The 24,716-nt window shown below is 33.3% G+C and overlaps 1 protein-coding gene across 2 annotated transcripts in view; it reads left to right on the top strand.

Moving 5' to 3' along the window:
• LOC117232150 (lachesin-like) overlaps positions 1 to 24,716 on the top strand; it is a 159,817-nt gene that overhangs the window by 120,691 nt on the left and 14,410 nt on the right. Inside the window, exons 4-7 of one of the 2 annotated variants that reach the window (XM_033491353.1) lie at positions 5,741 to 5,899; positions 15,466 to 15,585; positions 17,422 to 17,559; positions 20,690 to 20,836. In XM_033491353.1, coding sequence (XP_033347244.1) covers positions 5,741 to 5,899; positions 15,466 to 15,585; positions 17,422 to 17,559; positions 20,690 to 20,836 — 564 coding nt within the window. Of the gene's footprint in view, positions 1 to 5,740; positions 5,900 to 15,462; positions 15,586 to 17,421; positions 17,560 to 20,689; positions 20,837 to 24,716 lie in introns of both variants that reach the window. The other variant, XM_033491345.1, reaches the window with a different exon arrangement.

Raw genomic sequence — 24,716 nt, 5'->3', positions numbered from 1 at the left:
AGCCCGAGCTGGTTTAATCTTGATTAGAACTATTTTATTTTGAAGTAATTATACTTAAGTGATTACATCAATATAATATAACGTATGATTTACTGTTTAAATATTTTTATGATCTCTATGAAATATATGCTTGTGCTAAGCACCCTGTAGTTCCTAAATACATTTCCAGATTTGTTTCAAACTTTAGCAACATAATTTCGACAGCCGTGCCTCATTACAATACTATTAAAATTTCTAAATATTTTATTCAACACATATGGTATATCCATAAAAGGCGTCTACAGGTTTTCTTTATACTTTGGTGAGCCACTGTAGTTTCTAGCAGCAGGATTAAAATTCGTACGGTGCGCTATACAAGGGGAGTTTATAAACAACTTTAAAATAACTCGTTCTTCTTACGAATGGAACGCATGGTTCGCGCAACGTGCGGTTGGAAAAGGGACGTTGGGAGAAAAATCTATGCGAATGAAGAACTACGGGCGCGTTGTGTCAGACGAAACACGTATGAAATAATAAATTCGACGCGATTGTTTCGCCGTATCAATAAATATACTATCTGCGGATACGACGGTTTTTTGTCGCCGCGTTTGAAACACAACGTAGCCAGAGCGCGAAATGAATTGCGCCACGCGTAGCTTGATATTTTTCTCTATGGCCCGATCCAATTGCTTTTTTGTTTGATAGCCTCACATTTACTTGATTTTTCGCGAAAATTTCTCATCCATATACTCGTTTTACTTTTATTATACGGTGTTGCATTATCCGGACGATAGTCGCTCGTGAATTGTGTCCAGAAAGTTTATTGATTTATGTAGCTATACGACGATGGTTATGCATTTCTATGATACATGTGGTTTCAAGGAGATAGGGTAAATGGAAATTATGTGGTGTATTTTTGGAACAGATGTAAACTTGTCGAGTAAAAAGGTTATATGTGGCGGTAATATTTATTAAGTCCGGAATAATAGCGATTTGAACCAACACCTTCCTGTTGGAGCAACATTATTCGCCGAGACACGCTTACAATAAATTGTCCTATAGAAATATATTATATATAAATTATTATACAATAACCTACTAATTAGTAATACTAGTGCATCGTTTCCGAATTATCGTGAGAAGTTTTAGATTATAGATCTCTGACGTAAAAAGAATATTTATCATTTTATAATCATGATATTACTACTTCAAACTATCTAATCAGTTGCCTGCATTTTACAGAGCTATAATTTGGTTGAAAAATTATTGTTCTGCGTTGTTTTTATATCACCATATAAGCTAGCTTGTAACTTGTAAAATTCACTTGTAAAATTAGAATTTATATTACTAGAACTCATCGCTTTCGAGTTAACAAAGCGTTAGCTTCAAACGAATAACAAAAGTTTTATCACAAAATTCAATATTGATAGAACCAGATAAGTAATTTCAAAATTTCTTCATTCCTTTCCTTGTTTATTTGATTTCCTGGATGCTCAATATTCAATGTGTTGACAATTCTGTTCATTTTCTTCTGCATATAAGACAGCCTATCACGCTAATCAGGGTAACAAGTTACGCAAGGGCGAGAGACTTGTTTGGAAAGTTTACGTTACGTTCGAAAACCTCTCCTTGTGAAAAGTTCGTTTTCCAACTACTTTACCTCCTGAACACGTCTTCCTGAACTCGTAGGTAAGACAGGATTGAGAGTTTCCTGGAGAAAGCTAGGCCTCGATGGCGATCTTCATATATACCCTATCCTATATGTATATATATATATATTATAGTTAACAAAAGCTCATGAATATTTCTCACTGGATAGAATATTCTTGGAAGAAAAGCTGCGATAATCTTGAATTATCCCTTACCATTGAGAACACTTAATGAATTTAATTGATACTAGATGAGCTTAATATTCTTGAAACTCGCTTTAATAACGAAATATTATTATAAAAAATTTGGAATACATACTTAAACAAAAAGAATATGGTAAATATCTGATAAAAATATTATCGGAGGATATATTACAAGCAAAGAAATTGGAATAAATGGGGATATTATTTAATAAGAGATACTCTGATTTTTGTTTATAAAGTTCAAAAGCTGTTTAGCTTTTTCTGGGAAATTTTCAACTATTTAACAGACCATTAGCTTTAGATATAGCGTTTCTTCCATTGCAGACTTTGTGCACTTTTTCTAAAGAACTAGCTGCAATAGCATCTGTCTGTGGGAAAGTTTTCTTCATGGAATCGTTTGTCAAGTATACCGGCTTCTAAAGATCGTTAAAAACTAATTTTCACCTTGTTCTTGAAAAGCTCTTTGGATATGACACGTCTACCCTCTTGTGGAGACTAGGAGAAGTAGAAACTTTAAAATCGAAATTTTCAACTTTCAGTGATATAACCTAGTTTTCTCTATAACAACGTTCTCTATTATCTTTCGTTCTAATAATAACCAGTGGCTCTTCAAATTACATTAGTCTTTATTATGTAAAAATATGGAAAAGTGCAAATATTCGAATACGTAATTAAGAATAATATAATTATATTAAGCAAATATTCTCATTGATTCCTAAAAATAATTGGTTTCTAGAACGCGTTTAATCATAAATGACATTTTCTTCTTTACCTCCTTTATTTAAAGCATTTAAAAATTTCTACATTGATATTCTACTTCACTATGCTACTGAAGGTTGTTAAATTTTGAATTTGAATTCTTCATTTTTGAATTTCAAATTTTAAATTTGTGTTTCAAATTTGGAACTTCAAGCTTTGAATTTAAAAATTCTTTAAGTCTGAAGGTTGCATGATTTTATAAGGGTTTCCGATGGTTCCAAACGTTTCAACATTTCAGAAGTGCAGCACATTTTGAAAAACATATTTGTGCTTCCTTTAATTCTTTCAAACGCTATTACAAGCAATCAATTTTCTATAAAGATATAATGTGTTCCTTTGAATTCCGTGAAACTAAAAATCGAAAAATCGAATGAAAGCATTGATCAATGCTATTTTGAAACAGTTTTTGTTACCTCTTATGAACCAATAGTTTTTACAATCTTTTCTATATTTTTATGCATAAAACATATTTCATGAAGTATAATACCTAGTTGTTTTATAAACGGCAAGTTGATCGATGAAGTATATTATTTGATTGTTTTATATTACTTTATACAATTACATTATTTGATTGTTTAACTTGAATCTATTGATTCAATTAAAGTTTCATTTTACACAAACGTCTCGCAGCTATTGTAACTCGTTCGACAATTTTAGTGTTATATAGTTTGTTTACTTGATTTTGAAGTGCGTAAATAAAATTTAATGTTTTTTACAATTTATTTTTACAAAATAATTCTTACAAAATATTAAATACATTTTTAGAGATAATAAAGTTGGCGTATTTAAAAGTTTCAGTGAGCGAGATTAAGAGTGAATGTATCGTATAAATGTATGAGTCCTAGTTGTCAGAATTAAAAAGTGAAACTGCAGGTATCGTTTTAATCGATAACGTCACCTCGCCTTTTCCGTTTAAATTGAAATTATAACCTTCAGTAAATTGAAGAGCGTGGTTATCATCGTACACCACGATATGCCATTTAATTTCCAGCGCGTGCGAAACAAAACACTTTCCCTTCTGCGATTGAAATGACGATTAAAGTACCGGAGCGTGGCCAATTATCGCGAATCAATGGCATGAAACAAAAGCCCGTCGCGGCCCCTTCGTCTCACTTACGTCAAGGGAAAAAGGAAATCGAGCCACCAGAGCTGCAATAATAGCCATTTAATTCTTTCCCTTAGAAATTTTCAAGCAATTTACCCCCATACAATTCCGCATTATATTATGTATTATGCGTATTATAAAATTGCTTTCAACTTTTTTAATTGACAGCTTATTTCATGAATAATACGTTTCATTTAGTGAACGTTTCAATATATATTTCGAAAGTCTTTAATACGGAGTATAAAATACATGTAAATTAATATCACATTCACTAAAATGTGTAAAATATTATCTCACATAGTAAAAATATATATCAATTTAAATTATTGCAGTATTAACTATCTACAACAGATAACAGATAAATTTATAATGTGATTTAAGGAAAAGAATATATGATATGTTTGAAAGTATTTTATCTTTTTGCTTAAATTTAATTACTTATTACAGAAATTTTTAATTAGAAGAAGAAATTATAATTTGAAATTATACAGGGTCTTAAAGACAATTTCCAACAGAAAGTTTGAGCATTTATATTATAGTATGAACGGAAAAAAATAACAAACATTTAATTAAAGTATGTTATATGCTTTTAATGTAAAAAGTTTATATTTTCTTATACGAATATTTGATAAATTCCGTAAGAAAAATGGTGTGTTATTATATCAGTTGCATCAACAAGAAGAAAATACAAGAAAATTAATGTGTATTATATTGATTCATGAGAAACAATGTAAACGTTTTTTTAAATTTCCCTAAATAGGTTTCTTTAAACAATTCCTTTATTTCTGCGTGTAATGTATTATCAAGAAAAATATTTAAATTAACTCCAAATACAAACTTGCATTTTAATTTGTGTTCGATAAAAAAAAAAGTAAATTTGTGTTGATTAAATTTTCGCTTTGTCAGTGAATATTGTACATTTTTGAAATATTAGTTTCATATTTTCTAGGCATCTTGAAATGCCATCAGTAAAATTACACATAATTTAAAATTTACAAACGATCATAAATCATTTTTCACAATTTCATCACGATTATATATGTATAAATAATATTCAAAAATACAACTACCCGACACAAATCTCTACATGCACTCTATGCACTCTAAAAAAAGAAAAAAATACACCAGTAAAATTCACTCAAACCCATTCCAACATGTCCTTACAATACTCCATACATCAATACATAGCTCGCATTCGCCCAAACAAAACATCCAGTATCAAAGTTTCATCCAATAACATACCAAACCTAAATTCTATGAAAGAGAAGCTCCTAAACAATATCCTACGTGGGTATATGTACAGTTGCTCACGAAAGAATCCAAAAGCTTGTAGAGATCTATCACAAATATATTATGTGTGTTATACAAAATATTTTGAAAATTCATTAACACTGTAAGGAGATTTGGCTACTATAATTATATTGCCAAAGTTTGAAACAAATCTAAAAATGTGCATTTATAATCACGACAGTTCTCTCAGTTCAAATTTAGTCATACGAAAGTCCTACTAAATCATACGAAATTTAATACCGATCTTGAAACAGATTTATTAGTATGCGAATAACACAATGGTATGAAAATACTTTTTATAGTCACTATACATAAAAGGTTCCTATAATATATACTCAAGTATTTTTCTGAGCCACTGTACTGCGTGTAATTCCAACTACCAGTCCACAGAACCCGAATTTCGCACAGGATTCCAGGTGATCGAAAGCACCTTAAACGCGTCACCACACAATAGGGAGGCGGATCGGTGAACCGGTCACGTCACGACGTAACGCAGGCCCGTTCAAGCGTATTCACGATCAGCCGAGCGATTCCCGGTTTTACGATCGGATTGTCGTATGCGGAACACCAGGGCGGTGGTCGATTCGTCGATGGCGTTGCGGAATATTTGCGAATACACAACGAGACATCGGTAGATCGGGGCCAGATAGCCATCTATCCAATCGAATGGCGTCGCGTTCGAGCGTGCCCTGTGTATACGAGGTGTACACGAGGGAGGCGGGATAGTATCGTTGCAATGTGCTCATTGTTTCAGTACCACCGGATATCCTGGACGACTCCACCAGCACCGACATGGAGGTACGAGAGGGCAGCAATGTGACATTACGATGCGCCGCGACTGGTACCCCCAAGCCGAAGGTCACGTGGCGGCGAGAAGTTGGTGGCACGATCGCACAATCGAATTCACACGAAGGTACGTATTTAAGGAGTAAATGGAATGAACGTGACAGATATACTACTTCTTGGGTTTGCGGAGACTGTATTTAATACTAGAACTAGGAACTTATAATGAGTGATACCTCTTACAAATGTTAGGTTGTTAATAAGTTTATGCTGTATTTGTTACTCTGCTGTTCAGAAGCTTTTATTAAATGCAGCAGAAGGTTGATTTTGAAAATGCCTATTCTCATTAAATGCAATGGTTGGTTGATTTTAAAAATTCTCATTTTTCTTAACCCAACACCTGGTTATTTACGTCAACCATGCAGTAATTTACCGATTTGTTACTTTGTTTAAAGCGAAACGTTGAAATATTATATGCGATTGGTATTACATAGCCTTAGATACAACTCAAAGAAACGTCCGGGTCTCCTTTTACACTATCCGCCATTCAACTGGTCTGCTACTCCTATTTGACCCATCTGCACCGACTGGACCATGTTTCCTTCTTTCGCACCTTGGGTCCATTTATGCCTGCTTTCTCGCTGCAGGCATTGTTATCCTGCAATCGTCCTCGCCTCGTTCCGCGTATATTGCCACTTTTCTCGCACCGGGAAGCACACTTTCCCTGGACCTTCTTCTGCCGAATAAAGCTGGGAAAGACACACGACTCGTTCGCCTCTCTGATTGCATGAGATCTTTATTGCGAGGATAGAGTAGCAACGCCTGGGTTTTGACAGCTACGCCAGCTAGATGAGATCGCGCCCCCTGCTCGTTTCTTTGGCGTTTGTGCTTGGACGCGAGATGTCTTGCGACGAATTCTAGCTCGTGTGAGTCATGTGTTTTGACTCATCTTAAACTGAATGATGAAGTTAATTTCTAGTATGAATGGATGTTTTACAAATTAAACGTAAAATAGTGATATGTACGCTATAAGATTTGTCACACAACTAAAAGTGAGTTAAGTATACTGTTTTGAAACGTAGATTATTCAAAAATTTTTCATAATCATATTTAACGGATCAGAAGATAATTTGATTATATATAGTTCGAGCTTGGCTTTATCTTACCCTAACTCATCCATTTTTCTATTAGTTTCATATATAAATTGAACATATAGTCCCTTATACACTACCTTATAAAACAATGGAGATTTAGATTGACAAAAATTGATAGAGTCAATGAAAGCAGAATATAGATTGAATTGCAATAAAATGAATGAAAATTTTATTTCTATGGAATATATGAATATAGATGTTTATTTTATCAGTTTACAATTTTGTTTTGTTTATTTTTCCATGTTACAATATTTTAATAAAATTCAGCACATGGTCCCGATTTAATACAAACTACTGTATGTGAGGAAGCATAATTCAATTTTGCCAAGGGAGGATAATAATTAAAGTCGTACTTCGATACAGTTTAACGCGGTCAGTAGAAATAAAACTTGACTCAATTATAATTCTGCGAAACGTATAGAAACAGAATAAAACAATCGACGAAAGGAATAAAGTTTGAACTATGTACCAGTAGAACATTGTATTTATGAATTTAGAGTTTACTAATTAAATTAATTTAATTAAATCAACTTTAATGAAAGTAGTATCTATAGTACTCATCGTTAGTAGTTTAAGATTGATGTTTGTAGAGACTATTATAATATCTTACGCTTACAAATTAATTTTCTAATGTATTTACATGGATATGCATGTTTATTTCTTTATTTATCGATAATCATGTAAATATTTGCGATTAACATATTCCACTACTGAAACTGTATTTTTCTTTAAAAGAAGCGTATCTTTCTTTACTTCTATAAAATTCTACTTTTGTCAAAGATAGCATTAATTAAACATTAGTTTAAATAATGTTTGCTCCAACTTCGATGCTTACTATTTTCCTTGTCGTTCAAAATCTTTCTGCTAAAACACGTACATTAAAAGACACAACAACTGTGTCAGCAGATATTGTTGAGAATATGGTAGCTCTGTTTAGTGCATATGCTGCATGCACAACGTATAGGTCAATAACAGCGAATGGATTAATCCATTGAAGATCAGTCAGCGAAATGATGTACGTATTATACGTAAACGCTGCATTATTGTTCTATAACGAATTTGAAAATATTAATATTCGATTGAAAATTATAAATCTCAAAATCTGAAAATTAAAAACCTTGAAAGTTGGAGCATTTGGAAATTAGAGATCCCGCGTTAACGCAACTTTATTCTTCGATAGGTTGATTACATCAAACATCAATCACCTGTTTCTGGGACTTTTACGAATACTTTAAGTCATAAGAGCAGTGAACATTTTTCATTAATGAACATTTAATTATTTTAGCAAACAATTATTAATTGTAATATATTAATTATAATGAAATATGAGTCGAAAAATATTTTGCTTTCGGTACCAGAGCCAAAAGTGAATCCAGTTAAGCATTGATCGTGTGCTTTACTGTTCATGTGTTATAATTGATTGACGTTCTACAGTAATACGTTTATGGATGTCGCACTGTGTTATTCTACGTGTTTTCGGTCATCGACTTCCCTGTCACACACGCAAATATAACGAGAATAACATCATTCAAAAACGGTCTTGTCCTATTTCGACGATATATTTGACATACATATTATTCGCATAAACTTACACGTAAAGCACAATACATCCAATTACAATTCAGTCGAATATCATTCGTTATTCAATTAATTATTCCCATTTCTATAACATACTGATATCAATCAGGAATTATTGACGACCTACAGCATTCTGGAGAATTCTAATTTATAATGGAACGAGTCACGAAAACGTTCGATGAAAGAGAATTGTTAATAAATTACTAATAATAATTATTTTGTGATACGTCGAACGGATCGATCGCCATCGTCAATCATATAGAGATGACACTAACGATTACTGAAAAATTATTGATAACTTAATGATACTTATCAATATACCAAGTGATATCGCCGAGGTACCGGCGAGATAAATAGAAATGACTACAGAATAAATAGAACGTAGCACGCGATAAATTTATCACTATACTGCAGATTTTTTACAAATTCATATTTTTCACCCACTATATATTATCAAGAGTATTTTGTACGGACATTTTATATACTTTTTGAGCCAGATATATTTTGTAAATGTCCGTACCATAAGAATTTTCAAAACTGCATTTAAAATCCTTTAAGGACAAATACTTCAATCCTGTAAACTTGAAGTTTCAATTTCCTTTTTCTTTTCCTTGTCGCAGACCAGTCAATTACACGTCATTCTCCTTGACGTACTCATTAAGCACGATGCACTTCAATTAAATAAACGAACAGCGTTGAACAGTGCATCTCGGAATCGACATGCAATAGTATAGACTAATCTATCCTCCAATTCGGAAATCGATACTGGTCGGTTTCCTTATCTATTTCTGTCCAGGTGGAATCGATGTGACGAGCGTTTCAGTTTTCAAGCCGTCAAAGCGTCCATCGGTCGTTTTGTCTATCCTTTTGCCCCTTAATTACCATTTCTGACCCCTTATTCGAATTATTCAGTTGTCTATTCTTCGTGCCACTCTGTCTCTTTACCCGATACGCAATTTCTCTGATCCAAGTCCACCCCTCCCCAGCTCCCTCGAGGCGCCATGACTGTTCAACCCATTCCGTGACTAATTGCACACGGAAGTGCAGGGGACGTTTCGAATTGTACGGTCTGCAGGTGCGTAAGCAAGAGGGTTAGCCTAACCCTTTCTCTGCGCCCTTCTCCTCACCCTTTCCTGGGCCGGATCGTTCTCAATCCTCCTCGTCCTTTCCAGACTCGAGCTTAAACACTAAGACTACGAACAGCGGTGACAATTGCGAAGCGTTTGTGGTTTCTCGTTTGAGCGAGCCAGGCGACAATTTTTTAGCCACTTTAGCCAGATAAATGGCCAAGGTTCTCTTCCCGTTAATTAAAATCCTTAATTCTAGACTTTTAATTGATGAAGGAGTTGAAGTCTGGAAGGGTTGAACGATTTCTTTTTAAAACAACTGACAATTTCGGGAACTGAATAAGAATTGGAAATTGTGGAAGCGACCATGAACTGGAAGACTCGGGATCCCGTTTCTGCTTTTCTTAAATCTTTCGGAGCTTAACCTGAAACTGTCTTTTCTGTCCTTGAATGAAATAAGAGCTTTTCTTCTCACCTCGTTTGACAAATCGTTCGATTACGTTTGAATAGTCGGCTCCCGTCATGTTTCAAGTCGCTTCTTCAAGAGCAAGAATGTGACGTTTGGGAAGAGTTTTGGTAATTTTTAGCTGTTAGAAGTTTCTTTTCTTGTAAGAATTTAAGTAAAGATTGCTTCACTACACAATTTTCTTTACATTTTAGAAATTATGTTTTCATATGCAAATACCAATACTTTATGAGTGTTAACACGTGATAGACAGGTTGATACATAATTATATATTTGTAGGTATATAAGGTTATAGCATATATTTGAAAGATTGTAATAATATCTTAGTACATCTAGAACTTTTTGTACATTGAAACTAACATCGTCAGTGACGTTTTACAAAATACAAGTTACAATTTATCGATAAGTTGTAAATTCTGTGGCATAATAGTGATATTTTTCACCAGAAAACGAAATTTTACAAGAAAATCTTATTAATTACAAGTCATACAATTATCCTATTTGACGTAAAATTTCATTATTAATTACTAAATCATCTCATAGGAGAGTGTCAGTTTCCTTCGTTCGAATATACGTCAGCTTATCGTATCTATTCGCATTCTACGTGAATTCTAACTGAACCAATCCAACTTCAAACATCACGTAGAAAGAAGAATCCTCAAAAATCGAATGTCTTCAGGTATCTATCGAAAGCTTTGGAAGCTGTATCTATAGGATGTATCGGATCCGAAGTTTCGATATAAGAGAGGATATGACCTATACTAGAATGAGAAGGAATTTCGCTGGTCTGGTTAGAAGATAGGAATGAAATTCCGGTGATTTATTCACCGGATGAACTTTTTCTCGTCCTAGTCTGGTTTTAAGGAATCGTTTTAAGCATTTGTCGCCGTTGCTTCCTTTTATTCTTCCTATTCGCTTCTTATGCGCTTCTGCTTTGCCCAGCCGTCGGTTCTCGACGAGAAGCAGTTCGATTCCATTAGGCGATAAGTAAAAGAAAAATAAAATATTCCATCAATTCTGTATACCTATTTCTATTCTTCCGCCTTTTTCCCTCCTATCTTTCTGTTTCTCTCACTTGTACTTTCGAAACGACGTTTTGTCCTTTCGCAGCAGGCACGCAAGGATGGCGCTGGTAGATGAAAAGCAAAGTCTTTTCCCCGGTGAAGCTTCCTGTCGGTAATTTCAGAACAGCTAGAAGCGATGCTCCCGTAATTGCCCAAGTACGAACAGCTTGACACGTGGAATGAATTTCGACTAAACGATCTTCTCAACAGGTGTTTAAAGGGATGTGCCTTTTTTGCGCTTCTTTCAATGCACTCAATTAGGGTTGCATCACCCTCTCCTTTGAACTACGAACTTAGTCTTCTGCCGTATTGGTAAAATGTCTTTTCGAAGTTTTAGAAAGTTTATAATGAGTTGAAAATGAAAAATATTTGGATGCTCTTTACCTTATTTTCATTTCCTGTTCCTACGCAAATTAATTATCATACGGTGGAGTTGTTCCGTAATGGGAAATTGAATGTTAGAGACTGAAAATTGGTAATTTGTATTTGGTAGATTTTGTCCTTTGTATCTTTTATATCTTAGATGATTAATTATTAAACGATGGAGCGAGAAATTGAAAGATTTATAATAATAGGAGATCGGATATTAGAAACTGAAGATCCGCAATTAGTAATTGGTATTTGGTAGTCAAAAGCTATTAATTGGACATAGAGAGTTCACGTTGCTGGAAATTAGCGAAATTATCAAATATCGTTTATTGTTTCGTCAAAGTTGATGATTAGCAATTGGTTATTGGAAATTTGATTGATTAAGTCATCAAATGTATTGGTGTGTTTATTGCTTTACGCAGATAAAACAGAAAACACACCACTTTAAATCTCAAATTCTGTATTATTCTCAATTACGTCATAATTTTATTTATTAATCGATGACAATTGCAAAATGGTTATTGAATATTTATAAATATATTAGTAGCTAGGACTTGAAAATTTTAACTTGACAGAAACTTCATTATTTTAAACTATATCATACCGTAATTAACTGGTAAACTACAATTTAATCATAACTTAATCTAGACCATAGTTAAAAGTAAAGAATGGTAATAGTAATTCTATTTAGTGCCCCATATTTTTCGTCTGCAGTAATACAAATCAACAATTTATTTTTATTCGATAAAATTCGAAGACCTTTAATAGAATTATTCGTATCGTGCAATGCCTGGTATCGTTGTTTGAAGTAATTTCAACGTCCGAGGAAATTAATTTCCTCATATCAGACTATAGTAATCCAATAAATACTACTGCGAAAATGTAGTCACGTTCACGGTAGCGAAACGTAATAAAATTTACGTAATTAATTATATTGGCGATGAAACGAGACTGCGTTAGAATAAAATTCAACTTGTTGTGTTTGCTATACATTTACGATTTCCATCGTTGAAAATTCAAAAATTGTTTACTGACTGTCTCGGACCTCGCCTCTTTCGATAGCACAACACGCAAAGCGCTTTTTATGAGATTAAATTTCAATTTTCAAATTGGCCATCAATTTCACAGATCAGCAAGCGGCTCTAAATCAAAAGATTCAAACAACAAAGAGGCCAAATTCTACTTTGAAGTAGGTTTCGTTTAAAGTTTTTTATACAGAGATTAAATTCGAACGAGTACATGATCCTATTTGAGATGATATCGTAAATTTTTATCAAATTTTCTAATTTTGTAAAAAGGAAAAATGCAAAGCTGCAAGTTGTACGCGTTGGAGAGTTCCTTCGTAAAAAACTTCTAGATTATTTCTCTTATGGTGTTGACTGAATTTTAGAAGAATTTTGATTCTAAATGTATGAAATTTTCTTCAAATCGTTAAACTTTCGCAATGAAACTCTGAAACTACTACCTGCCTTTATTTAGCGGCTTAATAGTTATTTTAGCTTGCAGATTTCCCTACACTTTAAATGTTTTTAAGGAAAGTTTGAAGTTATTGTAGTCGCGCGTTTATATCTATTTTGTTAAAGAAGGGGTTGTGTGGTGAGAATGATGTTTTCTAAAAGTAGCTATTAGAGTAAAAATTGGACGAGAAAAATGTTAATCGAATAACTGGATACTCCAATCACGAAACTCGTACATTTAATTCAGAATGATTTATCATAGTCATATTCAGCAGCATTGCAATATCTCAAACCCAAAATCGATATTTCAGATGATTTGTCTCTTTCGTATTTCTATAATACCGACATACTGAAGATTCTCTCGTTTCAGATTCTCAAATTACGTATGTCATTGAAGTTCATAAAGTCAGGAAATTAGCATCTCCTTTCGCGGTTTCTACCATTACAGTCGCTACTTTAATAAATTGTCGGTACGGAGAATTTCACGGGCCACAGAGGAGGTTTCGTTAAACGCGGTTACATCACTTACGTGCCCCTTCAAGCGATCTAATTAAATCTCTTAAGTAGGTTTTCCGTTTTTGCCTTGCAACGTTCACCCACTCGTATCCGGTGCATCGCACTCCGACTTCTCGTGGTTCGAATATTTTCCAGCAGATTACAGCCGTTCCACGGGTATAATCATATTTAACGTTTACCAGCCTTAGCAGCAACCCGGCGGCAACGTTATTACTCGTAAACATAGGCATTGATTACGTAAACAGCTAGCAAACTTTATAACAATTCACCTGTTTCGTGTACTCGCCATAACGAAAATATGCACTTACGCTGTCCTTTGAAAGTACCGAATCGGCTTAATTTTGATATCATGTAAATTCAATTCCAAAATTACGAATGACCAGCATTTTTTTCTTATTTACTAATTATTATTGTTTTTATTATTATATCATTTCGAAAAATATAAATAATGTTATATTTTATGTTACGATTTTATTATTATTATTATAGCACGATGAAGCTGATTTTATTTAAAAGTTAATATACGATAACTGCAAATTGATATTTGTAAAAGATCTGGTGTTTGAAAAGATTTTTGTCTGCATTATATAGATTTTAAACCGTTCTTTCAAATTGATAGAGGGAATATCTTGATTAATTCAAGTACTTATGCCATATTTAATACCAATGCGTAATACCAAAGAATCGTTCATTTCATTTTATATTTTATATCATATTTTTGATGTGTCTGTAATTTATAATTTACTTTTAGCTTTATAACGTACTTTAAATTTTACCTGTAATTCTAATAGAATTTATTAAACATCACTACTATGAATATGACTCAAACATTAATCAATTTCTCATGGTTAGAAATTGTATAATGATTGTTGATAATTTCAGTTCAGAATGTTTGCTTTTAAAATAAAAATAGTCTAATAATAAATTTCATAAACTTTATTTCTCGAAGGAAGAAAGTCAGTAACCTTCTGATATTCGTTATTTTATAAACATACTTGATAGGAATCTGTTTTCTCCGGCATAATAATTTCCTAGTTCAGGAACAGAAATCCACCGGATGCTTCTTAAAAAGTCTCTATCTATGCAAAGGTTCAAGAATGTATTTTAAGATTTCATTCCTTCACTTACGATTTTTATAAATAGTTAAATGAGCAATTAAAAAGGAAATTCTTTTCTTTCTAAATTAGCTAAGAATAATCAAAATATTAAAAATATTATGATATAACTATAAATTTATGTGTCGGAAGATATTTTGTACAAAATACATTGGTTCTTTTATGACAGACAAATGTTTATAGCCATTGACTGCATTTAGAGAATTACAGACATAAGGGAGGATTGATAATGATTCCTTGGGGTGTGAAAGAGGAGTTTATGGTTATCCAAGGTTTTGGGTGAACGTGACCGAATGTGTATACATGTTATTCTGTCTAGCTTAAGTAAAAGAGGATATAAATTAAAGGAGGAAAATCTATCAGCATAAAATATTCAATTTATCCTACGACCAACTATCAAACTAGTTTAGTCACCAAAAATATAAAATACAGTATATTCAGGGTATCAGCATTAATGTCAAATTATTAATATCAAATTAATTTCAACCATCAAAAGATATAAAATACGATTCGATTTCTTATAATATTTTATAACGAAGCAGCATCAGTCAGCTCCAACATTCCAGATATCAGAGTTATGATCCTCGACTTTAACTGCCGGAATAAATCTCTACCACTCCACTTTCTATTCACCGAAAAACCTTTCATTTACTCGAAAAATCAACTAAACCAGAAAAGGCTGCATAAAAGATATTCAAGTGAATAACCTATGCGAAATCGACTGCTTAATGCACTGGGATTTTACGCGGTAGCACTATTTGACAGCTTTTATTTGAGATTCGCAAAGCTGGACGAGCGCGATAGCAATTTTTCGGAAATATCTCGGTTTTAAACGTTCCCGCAGCCGCTTATGGCGGGGCCAACAAATGAAACACGCACTTCTATACATTTGTATGTTTTGTTACAGTAGGCGAGGGCTCGGTGTTGAAGTTAACTCGCGTCACACGTGCCCATATGGGACCGTATCTATGCATAGCGTCGAATGGTGTACCTCCAGCAGTCAGCAAGCGGATCGTGCTCAATGTTTACTGTAGGTTTTTTATTAGAAATACATTTTAAGAAACTATATAATATGTACACAGGTTCACGATAGTAATATCTTAACATTTACCATAAAAAATTTGTGTGTATATGTATTTCATATGTGTATCATTTAAAACATTTCGAAGTGTAATTAGCGCTGTAATGAGATACGACTGTCATAATTATATTAATCAAATTTGAAACTATTCTGGCAGTGTATATAAAAGTTCTGAGATATTTAGTTTTATAATCATGGGATTAAAACTTAAGCAATTGCTTAATAAAGATGTTGGTAATTATAAAATATAAAATATTTCGAGATAGTCTCCTGAGAAAAAGTTTGCAAGAAATTGCAAAGAATTACTTTAACTTTATTCGAGAATTCAACGGAACATAAATGATCTCTCGTGCGAGGATAATGTTATTTGATTATTCGAACAGCACGTATCATGATTAACTTGTATAACTATGTTTCTGATTTCATCTGATTTCTTAAAAAATGTATTTTTCTTACTGTTCATTGTTCCACCCTATCAAGCCAATGATATTCAATTAACTATGCGAGAAATACATTTAATACGTTTTATATAACACTAAATAAAATTGTCAATATTCATAATGAATTTTTATCCTACTTAGATTAATAACGCAAGAAAGATTCTCAGAACCAGATTCAGAATATCAGTTCAGAACTACACAAATAAATTCCAACTAAATATATCAAGTTTTGAAAATTCATACAAACAAAGAAACAATCCTATTTGTATGGGATTAATAACGAAAAAGAATTAAATCGTTTGTATATATCAAAAATCCTTCGACTCGTACAGCAACTAATGGCATTCCAGCTTGGCACAAAGACAAACAACCGGAAGCACTAACAGTGCATTATGCACACGTGTTGGAAAATGCAATTTAAGGTCTCGCTATATGGCCGTGGATCTGTCGGGAGAACGGTACCATAATGACGCCACTTGGGAGACCGTGAATGGCAGATGCAGGGGACCATTGTTTCCGGCGCTGAAGTAACGCCTTAAATATTGTCTGCCGGCGGCAAACCTCTGCTGTCACGAACCGACCTGTCGACTATCTTAACGGATTGATTAAAATGAGGGCCCTTAAAACGCACGCTTTGAACTGAAAAAAAACCATTGAAATTCCAAATTTATTCATTTCTTTTTTCTCCTGTCGCTTTTATCAACACCATGACGATCGGTTAGTGTAGAACGTTACTTTCACGTAGAACGTAGAATTGAGATTTTTATTATATTTTTAGCAAAATTCAATAACTTTGAATATTTGAAAAATGCAAAGATTTGATAAATTGAATGGGATGTGGAATTCCATTGAGATCTATGAAATATAGATATATTTTCCTTAGTGATTAAATAATAGGAGATTGCAATTCTATTCTCAGTAGAATTTATTAATTGATATAGAGATAAATTTGCCTTGATACCAGTAAAATCTCAGTAGAAGGAAAATATGACATTTCAAAATATGAACATGGTTAAACTTTCAGTCCCATGAAGTATTGCTTTCGGAACAATGATTTGTATTAGAGAAAAAGTACGGTATGAGTAACACAGAAATATTGAATGAAAGGAAAAGATGATAAAATGTCTTTTAATATCAATTAATATGTAGTCTACAGTTCTTGAAAATGCAGTGCTAATATCTCAACACAATATTTTGTTGCTTAAATATATTCCTATGCTATTCCTAAATTTCTGAACTATTATTACATTTTCGAATGTAATCGACTGTATGCCTGTAACTGAACAAAATATTTAATATACGAGACAAATTTTATACGAATTATTATCAGAAATTATTTTTGCAGTTCAGCCAATGGTGTGGATCGAAAATCAGTTAGTGGGCGCTTATGAGGGCCAAACTCTCGTCCTGGAATGTCACAGTGAGGCTTATCCAACAGCGATCACTTATTGGACTAGGCCATCCAACGAAACGATCACAAATGGTACGAAAACATTGAATTCTTTCCTATAAAAGGACATCCATTTCGTTTCCTCAATTTTTATTTTAATATGAGTCGATTAAATGAGTTGCATTTTAAAGGTAAACCTTCGTATTTTTAAAGTTTCAAGTCTGTCCATAGAATATACGTTAACTTGTTTATATTCCATAACTAGTTTATGTTGAACATCTTTGTCTTACTTGGTAATTCTTGAAAACTGTACGAAATTCGCATATTTACGAATACTAAACAGTGGTCAAAATTCTAAGATAATATTTGAAGTGTAAAAACGTTTGCATTACAAATTATGTAATACTAGTAAAAATTTATCATTGCGGGTTTCATGCCGAATATAACCAAGAGTTTAAAAGAAAATCAACATCTGCTATCGTGGACAATTCTTCGACCAAAACTTTTACCAAAGAAAATCCTACTATTTTATATAATTCGATATACAATGACCACAAAAAGTATTATCACATATCCTTATTTTCCAATGAAGCGTTTCTTTATCAGCTCCTATATTTTTAATTTTCGTAGTATCAAATGTTTATAGTCATATAAAAGTATTACTAAATGATACGAAATTTAATATACTTGGATCTAATTGATTAGTATGTAAATGCTATAATAAACACTATGATATGCCAATAATTTTTTGAGCCATCATAAGTGCTATTAGAAAAAGTGATTTGTATACATACATAATGACCCACTCTCAGCTCGAAGACGTAGTTTCCGCGCCTTTTATCTCGGCACTGCGCCATTCTTGTTGGAAGACGCGATGGAAAGTTTACGTACAAGTAATGCTAATGCGGTTATACCTAATTGTTTCAGTCTAACGTCGTTGTCTCGCTAAACGTAGCCCCGACTCTTCGTGATAATTGGCGAAGGGCGAGCGTAAAGGAGTACCCGCGTGAAACGATAAGGCGCCTGCGTGTCGTTTCATCCCTCTCTCCTCTAAGGATGATTGTAACGCGACAAAATTAATAACGTATCTCGTCGTCTGCCCACTTTCTTAATTTCTATCTTAATTCCTTTCTTTTGTGCACGAGTTACGAATATTTTTAATTTTACTGAACAGCGCGAAAGAATTTATTTCTGGATTAATACGTCGATTGGGTTTTGAGCGTGAGAAAAACATTGGCTCGTGGCGTGACAGGAACTCGTTAAATCCACGGTTTGAATGAAACGAAACAAACGCAAGAAATCGGGATACAGCAAAAAAAAGATGACGCGTACGTGCTGAAATCGTATTATTCGATGGCCGGAACCATTACGAAAAACATCCTGCGGAAACGTTACTTTTTTGATACTAGATTTACTGAAAAATTCTGTCGACCTTTGCTTGTATATCTACGATTTTATTCGGAAGTTTTTTACGAATCACAGATAGACTTCTCATTCTTACAATAAAAACTATTAAAAATTGGACGCATATTGCAGGAAGTTTGATCAATAAATCGTTCTATAGCAAAGTGTACCCTAACATCGTTGGATCGAAATAACGGGATCTTCCATTGTGACTGAACTTTGGTATTTTCTTTTGAACATTTCCGGTGTCGTTCGGAAATCATTCGCGTATGACGTCAACGTAGCGTCATCGTAGCATCAGCGATCAACTTGTTAAATGTTACAAATAACGAAATTTATAATTTCCTTTTCGTATCCTCCCTTCCATAAGCTGGTAGTTTATTTAAATATTTATGAAATTCTTAGACGGAAAAAATGTTTGATGTTCCAAACCTGTGGAGTGTAGAGAAGAATATTAATATATTAAGAATCGAGAGTTGTTCTAGAGCTACACAATCGCCATATCGGTATAAAACAGTTGTGAGTAATACGGGATATTATATTGCAGGCTTAATGATTGAAAACTTAGTTTCAAGCAATTGATTTCTTTTCTTGGAAAGAATACCAATGTGAAGTAAATTATCTTTCCCATGTGGGCAGTAACATATTATCACGAGATACTCGATGTCGATGGTAAACTTAAAGTGTAGTATCCCTTATATTCTATCTTCCAATAAAAACTATGTAGCAACTTACAATTCAAATTAGTTTCTACATAAGAATAACAAACATATGTACATTTCATTCATCATGTACAACTCTGATTAAATTCAACCTTTAGCACTAAAACACGAGACCTGCCACCAGGGAAAAATATCATTTACCCAAAAGCTTAACCTAAATTCCTTTAATTTATTCCAACCACGCTGCACACTTCCACAAAAACATAATAAAACTTCATTTGCGTTACCTGCACACGTCCCGTCTACTTAGGAAAAATATTAGACGACGAGAGAAACAGACACCCGATATATGCAAATATATAAAGCGAAATACGCGGCCATAGAAAAATTATTACACGTTAGAACGCCAGACAAACGACGTATACTGATAAGCCCAGAGCTAATGTCCCACATTTTTCCATTGTTAGACGTTTTAGTGTCGAACGAACAACAATGAATATACAATGTGGATGTCATCCGTCTAGAGAAAATGGCGATCGCGTAAACAACGTCGTGTATCCAGCTCACGTCGTTTCAAAATGTTTAAAACGATATAAATAGTTAATTTGTCAAGCAAAATTTCCTGTTATTCCAAGTAAATGTCACACCTCCTTTATCGTCGTCGTTTCGTAGCAATTAAACGAATTAGCTTTTTAACCGGCGACGAGAGCAATTATACGACCACGAGATTAATGGCGTAACTCGCGGGCGATGAGCCTTATCAAGCACTTTTTCATTGCATTCTTCGGCGACACGTGAACAACCGACCACAGATTGAACGAGATTTTCAATTACAGAGAGCGATTGTTCGCGAAAATACGTTTTTCTTGGGACCCGCGTTATTAGACTATCGTCAGTGGTTTCCAACTGGTCTTGGATACTGGTATGGTTTGAGAAATCTGATGGTTTTGTGTGTGCTTTCGTCTCAAAGATTTTATGAGAAAGACGATGCGATATAATATATAGTGAAGAAACATTGGACCATAATGCTTTTGTTACTTGTCTGATGTTAATTACCGCTTTAGTTTTCATTTCTTATCTGATTTGATGTTTTGATTTATTTTTAAGAAATTATTAAAACGATTCCATGCAAAGATTCTCTACGTTTCTGCTTCCAGACAATTATAAGGTTGAAACAATTCCAAAGGGGTACGAGATAACCATGAGGCTCACTATAAAATCCATACAGCCCCAAGACTTCGGGTCGTACAGATGCGTGGCAAAAAATTCATTGGGAGAAATGGATGGAAAAATCAAACTTTACAGTGAGTAAATTGAATTTTATTATTTATAGTTCAGAATACACTGTATCAGAGAAAAGCATATTATTTGTTATGAATACTTGATATCTCTTCTATCAATTACTGTGCGGAAATATACTGTGAGCTCGAAATGATACCAGGTATCGTTAAAAAATCACATATTTTATGAAAAGCTTATCGAACATTCTGTTTAATGTAGAACTAAATAAAGTCGTATGCTGATATCCATTAAAAACATTACAAGCTTGCAATAATTAATAACGTGCTAACCAAGCAGCAAACTAGAGAGCGCTGCAGTCGCTAAAAAATTCGCCTCTTTTATAATAAAATGGAATCACATGGTAGCTCCAATCATAAATATTACACAAGCTTCTAAAAGCGAATAATAAAATACGCGGAAAATTGTGCGTTTCATAAAATCCTTCTTCCGCCCAGGGTTCCTTGGTAATTTCTACAACATGTATAACGTAATCCACGTTATTCATTGAAGCTTAAAACCAATAGAAAATAAAAATCTTTTAAACGAATGCATTAAAACAATTCCTTATCGTGATTTTATAAATACATGTTACCGTAGAAGAATCAATTATACCCAGAGTTAAAATTAGTTATACTATTGTAAAATAATTTACAATAGAAATATAATACCCAACCACTTATTGTACGGATGCAGATTTAAAACCCAAAGGCCAAAGTAAATTACTTAAAAGACATACAACATAGAATTCTAGCGGTACAATAAATAATCTGGCAATGAGCGATATAAAGCTTATAATTAAAAGTCGGAACAGAAAAGTTATCTAAAAGTTAGGATTAATTAATACAACTTCTGCACATTTAATGTTTCCCATTTTACGATTATCGTGTTATTATATTTAATAAACAAAAGGTTCATAGAACAAGAGGTTTCATACGTCGTCAAGTCAAACGAATTTGTTCAACGGTCGTAATTGCGTGGTAATTTCATAACTGTGCAACTTTTCTGCTTATCAGTTCTCGAAATCCTTTCGTTATCGTAACTTCCGTTAATTACATGGCTCTGTAACTACTCGATAATATCGAATCGAGGGTGCGAGAGTTGATGAGGAAAATCAAGGGAAAAGGACAGAGGGAGAAAGAGAGACTAATCCCACTTGAATTTTGTCGATGAACTTCGAGTAGCAAGGACTTTACGGGCCACTCTATCGCAGTCAATTAATTCATCTTAATAAATGTAGTTCCACTTTGATCACTGTTTCAGGTCAAAGATAGACTTTAACAAGAAGTGTGCAAAAATTTCCGACTAGCTAGATCTCTTACTTTATATTTCGAGAGCGGTATTTGAAAGAATTTTAAATAATATTATATAACTGTATGATAGTATCTATTTATTTGTACCGTGTTCTTTTACTTGGTATGCTCTCACATCTCATATACTGGTTAAAATTCTCTTAGATATCACTTTTGGAATATAAAGTAAAAAATCTATTTGTCTACTAACTTTTGCACACCACCAATTGCTATAATTTCCTTGGTATTACTGAAACTTATTAGAATTAATCCTATTATAAGTAGGATATATATGTTATATATATTATAGTCTATATTATTATATTGTTGCGTTTATATATATGTTGCTAAAAGAAAAATCTATCCCCAAAGGATTAAAAGGGATACATTTGTTTTAAGTGGTGTGCAATCGACATTGATGCGTCAATCGGCTTAAAATTGTTTAAATAACGTATGCGTATCAGCCATCTGGTTCAATGCTGCCGCAAAATAACAGAAGTACAATATAATTGAACCACCGGGAGTCGTCGTTAGAATTCGCGATATTCAATTAGCGCGTGTAATATGGAATTACTGTGTCCAGTGCCGTTTAAAAATTTTCATAAATCGGGGCTATCGCGCACGCTAATTTTATCGGAATCCCAAGGAGGGGTTCGTAGATCGAATTTTATTACTACGATTAAATGTAACGATCGTATAACTTGTGCTTTGGTTAAGCTTAAGTGGTTCTACCGAAAAGTTAGGAGATTAGTTTTACGGATTAATTGAGGTGGAGAACAAATTAATAAATTATTTACTGGTTACTTTATAAAACTTTGTTCATCCTAACTTTATTATTCAAACAAAGATTTTAATAGAAGGATGGTAATTATTTTGTCAGATATGGGAAGTTTAGAGGAAATTTTTATAAATTTGCCTTTCAACATAAAAACTAGATCTAATGACAAGTGATTCTTCACAAGTAACCAGTAAATGCAAGTTATTACTCATGAAACCAGATATAGCGGTGGTTTATTAAGCTAAAACGAAGTATAAGTATGAATGCCATTAACTGGTAGCTAGCGATCAGAAGAAATATAAAACAAGAGTTCCGTGTTGCTCACCATTTAGCTCTTCTCTCTTCCTTTTTCTTTCACTATGTTATTAACGATTTTCGTTTCACTACGCGAAGAAACTTCTTCGTTACGTGTTGGTTGAAACGCGAAAAATTTATTACGCTAAATACGTAACGTGTTACAAATAATGGCTGAACTTTCTTCCAGCTTCGCTTTAGTTTTGTAACTTGTTAATTATCACGATGCTTCCTTACACCCGGTTCGGAAAGTAATTTAGCCGGTGAAATTCGGATTAATTATACAAGCATACGCGTCCACAGTCAGGCGAGCTGTGTAAACCTTATTTACTTCGAGAAAGCATCTAAACCGTGTGTAATCTCACTCGAGCAAATTTGATGATACTGTACTAATTAGAAACACCTCAAGTTCAAAGAAACAGAGAATTCTAATCAGTTTATTCTCGCCATTGAATCTCTCAAAATGATAAATCGTGAGTATTAATAATTTAAAATGTTAATCTTTCTCCACACTTTCTGTCTCTTATCTTACATTGCTTCTATGTAGTATCATCTTCTTACATTCTCAATGCCAATTTTAATAGAATGATATAGCTATGACTTGGCTATGAATTTTTAGGCAAATTAGTTTTATTAGTCTTATGGATACAATCAAAGAGATAGGATTTAAGTAGGGATTCTACATTTACTTATTAAGAATTATAACCATTACTTTACTTTGGATATTTCATATATCACATATCTTAGATGCATGTTTTGCATTTTTGTATCTTTAATTTTCGCATAAATGCATAAAATTGCGCAGTCCAGTTATGACATATGAGAGGCGATAAAAGAAATATCCAGATTACTGCTACAACACTTTACGTATGAAGTATTAATCTACATCGTAATGGTCGCTTTCAAGGAACTCTTATCCAACAGCTTATACATCATTGCTAACAACTTCCTCATTTCAGGAGCTCTGATATTTTCTTTTATTTTGTTAATTGCTGAAGAACAATGTTGACCTGTTATTTAATGAATCTTTAAGTTAAACCTCTCTTTTTTAACATCAAATTACATTTACACAATATGGTGGAATTATCAGGACCAAGTAATATAATATACGTAGTCAAGTTTAGTCTTTGTTTTAATTTCAAATCTCATTCCGATTTATGCCATTAAATTTATGACAGTATAAATTTTATATCAGGCACACGCTGTTATGAAAACAGATAGTTACGTTCAAAAACAATTAGAAGTATAGCTATACTTCGCTTCTTATTTAATTCAATTCACTGATTTATAAATTCAAGAAAAGACACATTCGCTTTTATGCATTGCTTTACTTTCTTAGATTCTTAATCGCAATTTCAACACAGTGACCCAGAGCTCACGAGATATGTCGTGTACAGTAAATTAAACGCTGAGGTTGGTTCACGAGATTATGTCCGTGTCATACTATACGAATGTTATACTTGAAACTAGACATCACAAGGGAGTTTCCGTTTTGGTTATGGCCAAAAACAAACGAAAGTCATTTAAACTAAGCGAGGTTTA

This window comes from Bombus vosnesenskii, unplaced genomic scaffold (genome assembly GCF_011952255.1).
Source record: "Bombus vosnesenskii isolate JDL3184/JDL3185 unplaced genomic scaffold, Bvos_JDL3184-5_v1.1 scf7180000013263, whole genome shotgun sequence".
Taxonomy (NCBI): domain Eukaryota; kingdom Metazoa; phylum Arthropoda; class Insecta; order Hymenoptera; family Apidae; genus Bombus; species Bombus vosnesenskii.
The sequence above is the reverse complement of the archived record's forward strand: the minus strand, read 5'-3'. Positions and strand labels throughout refer to the sequence as shown.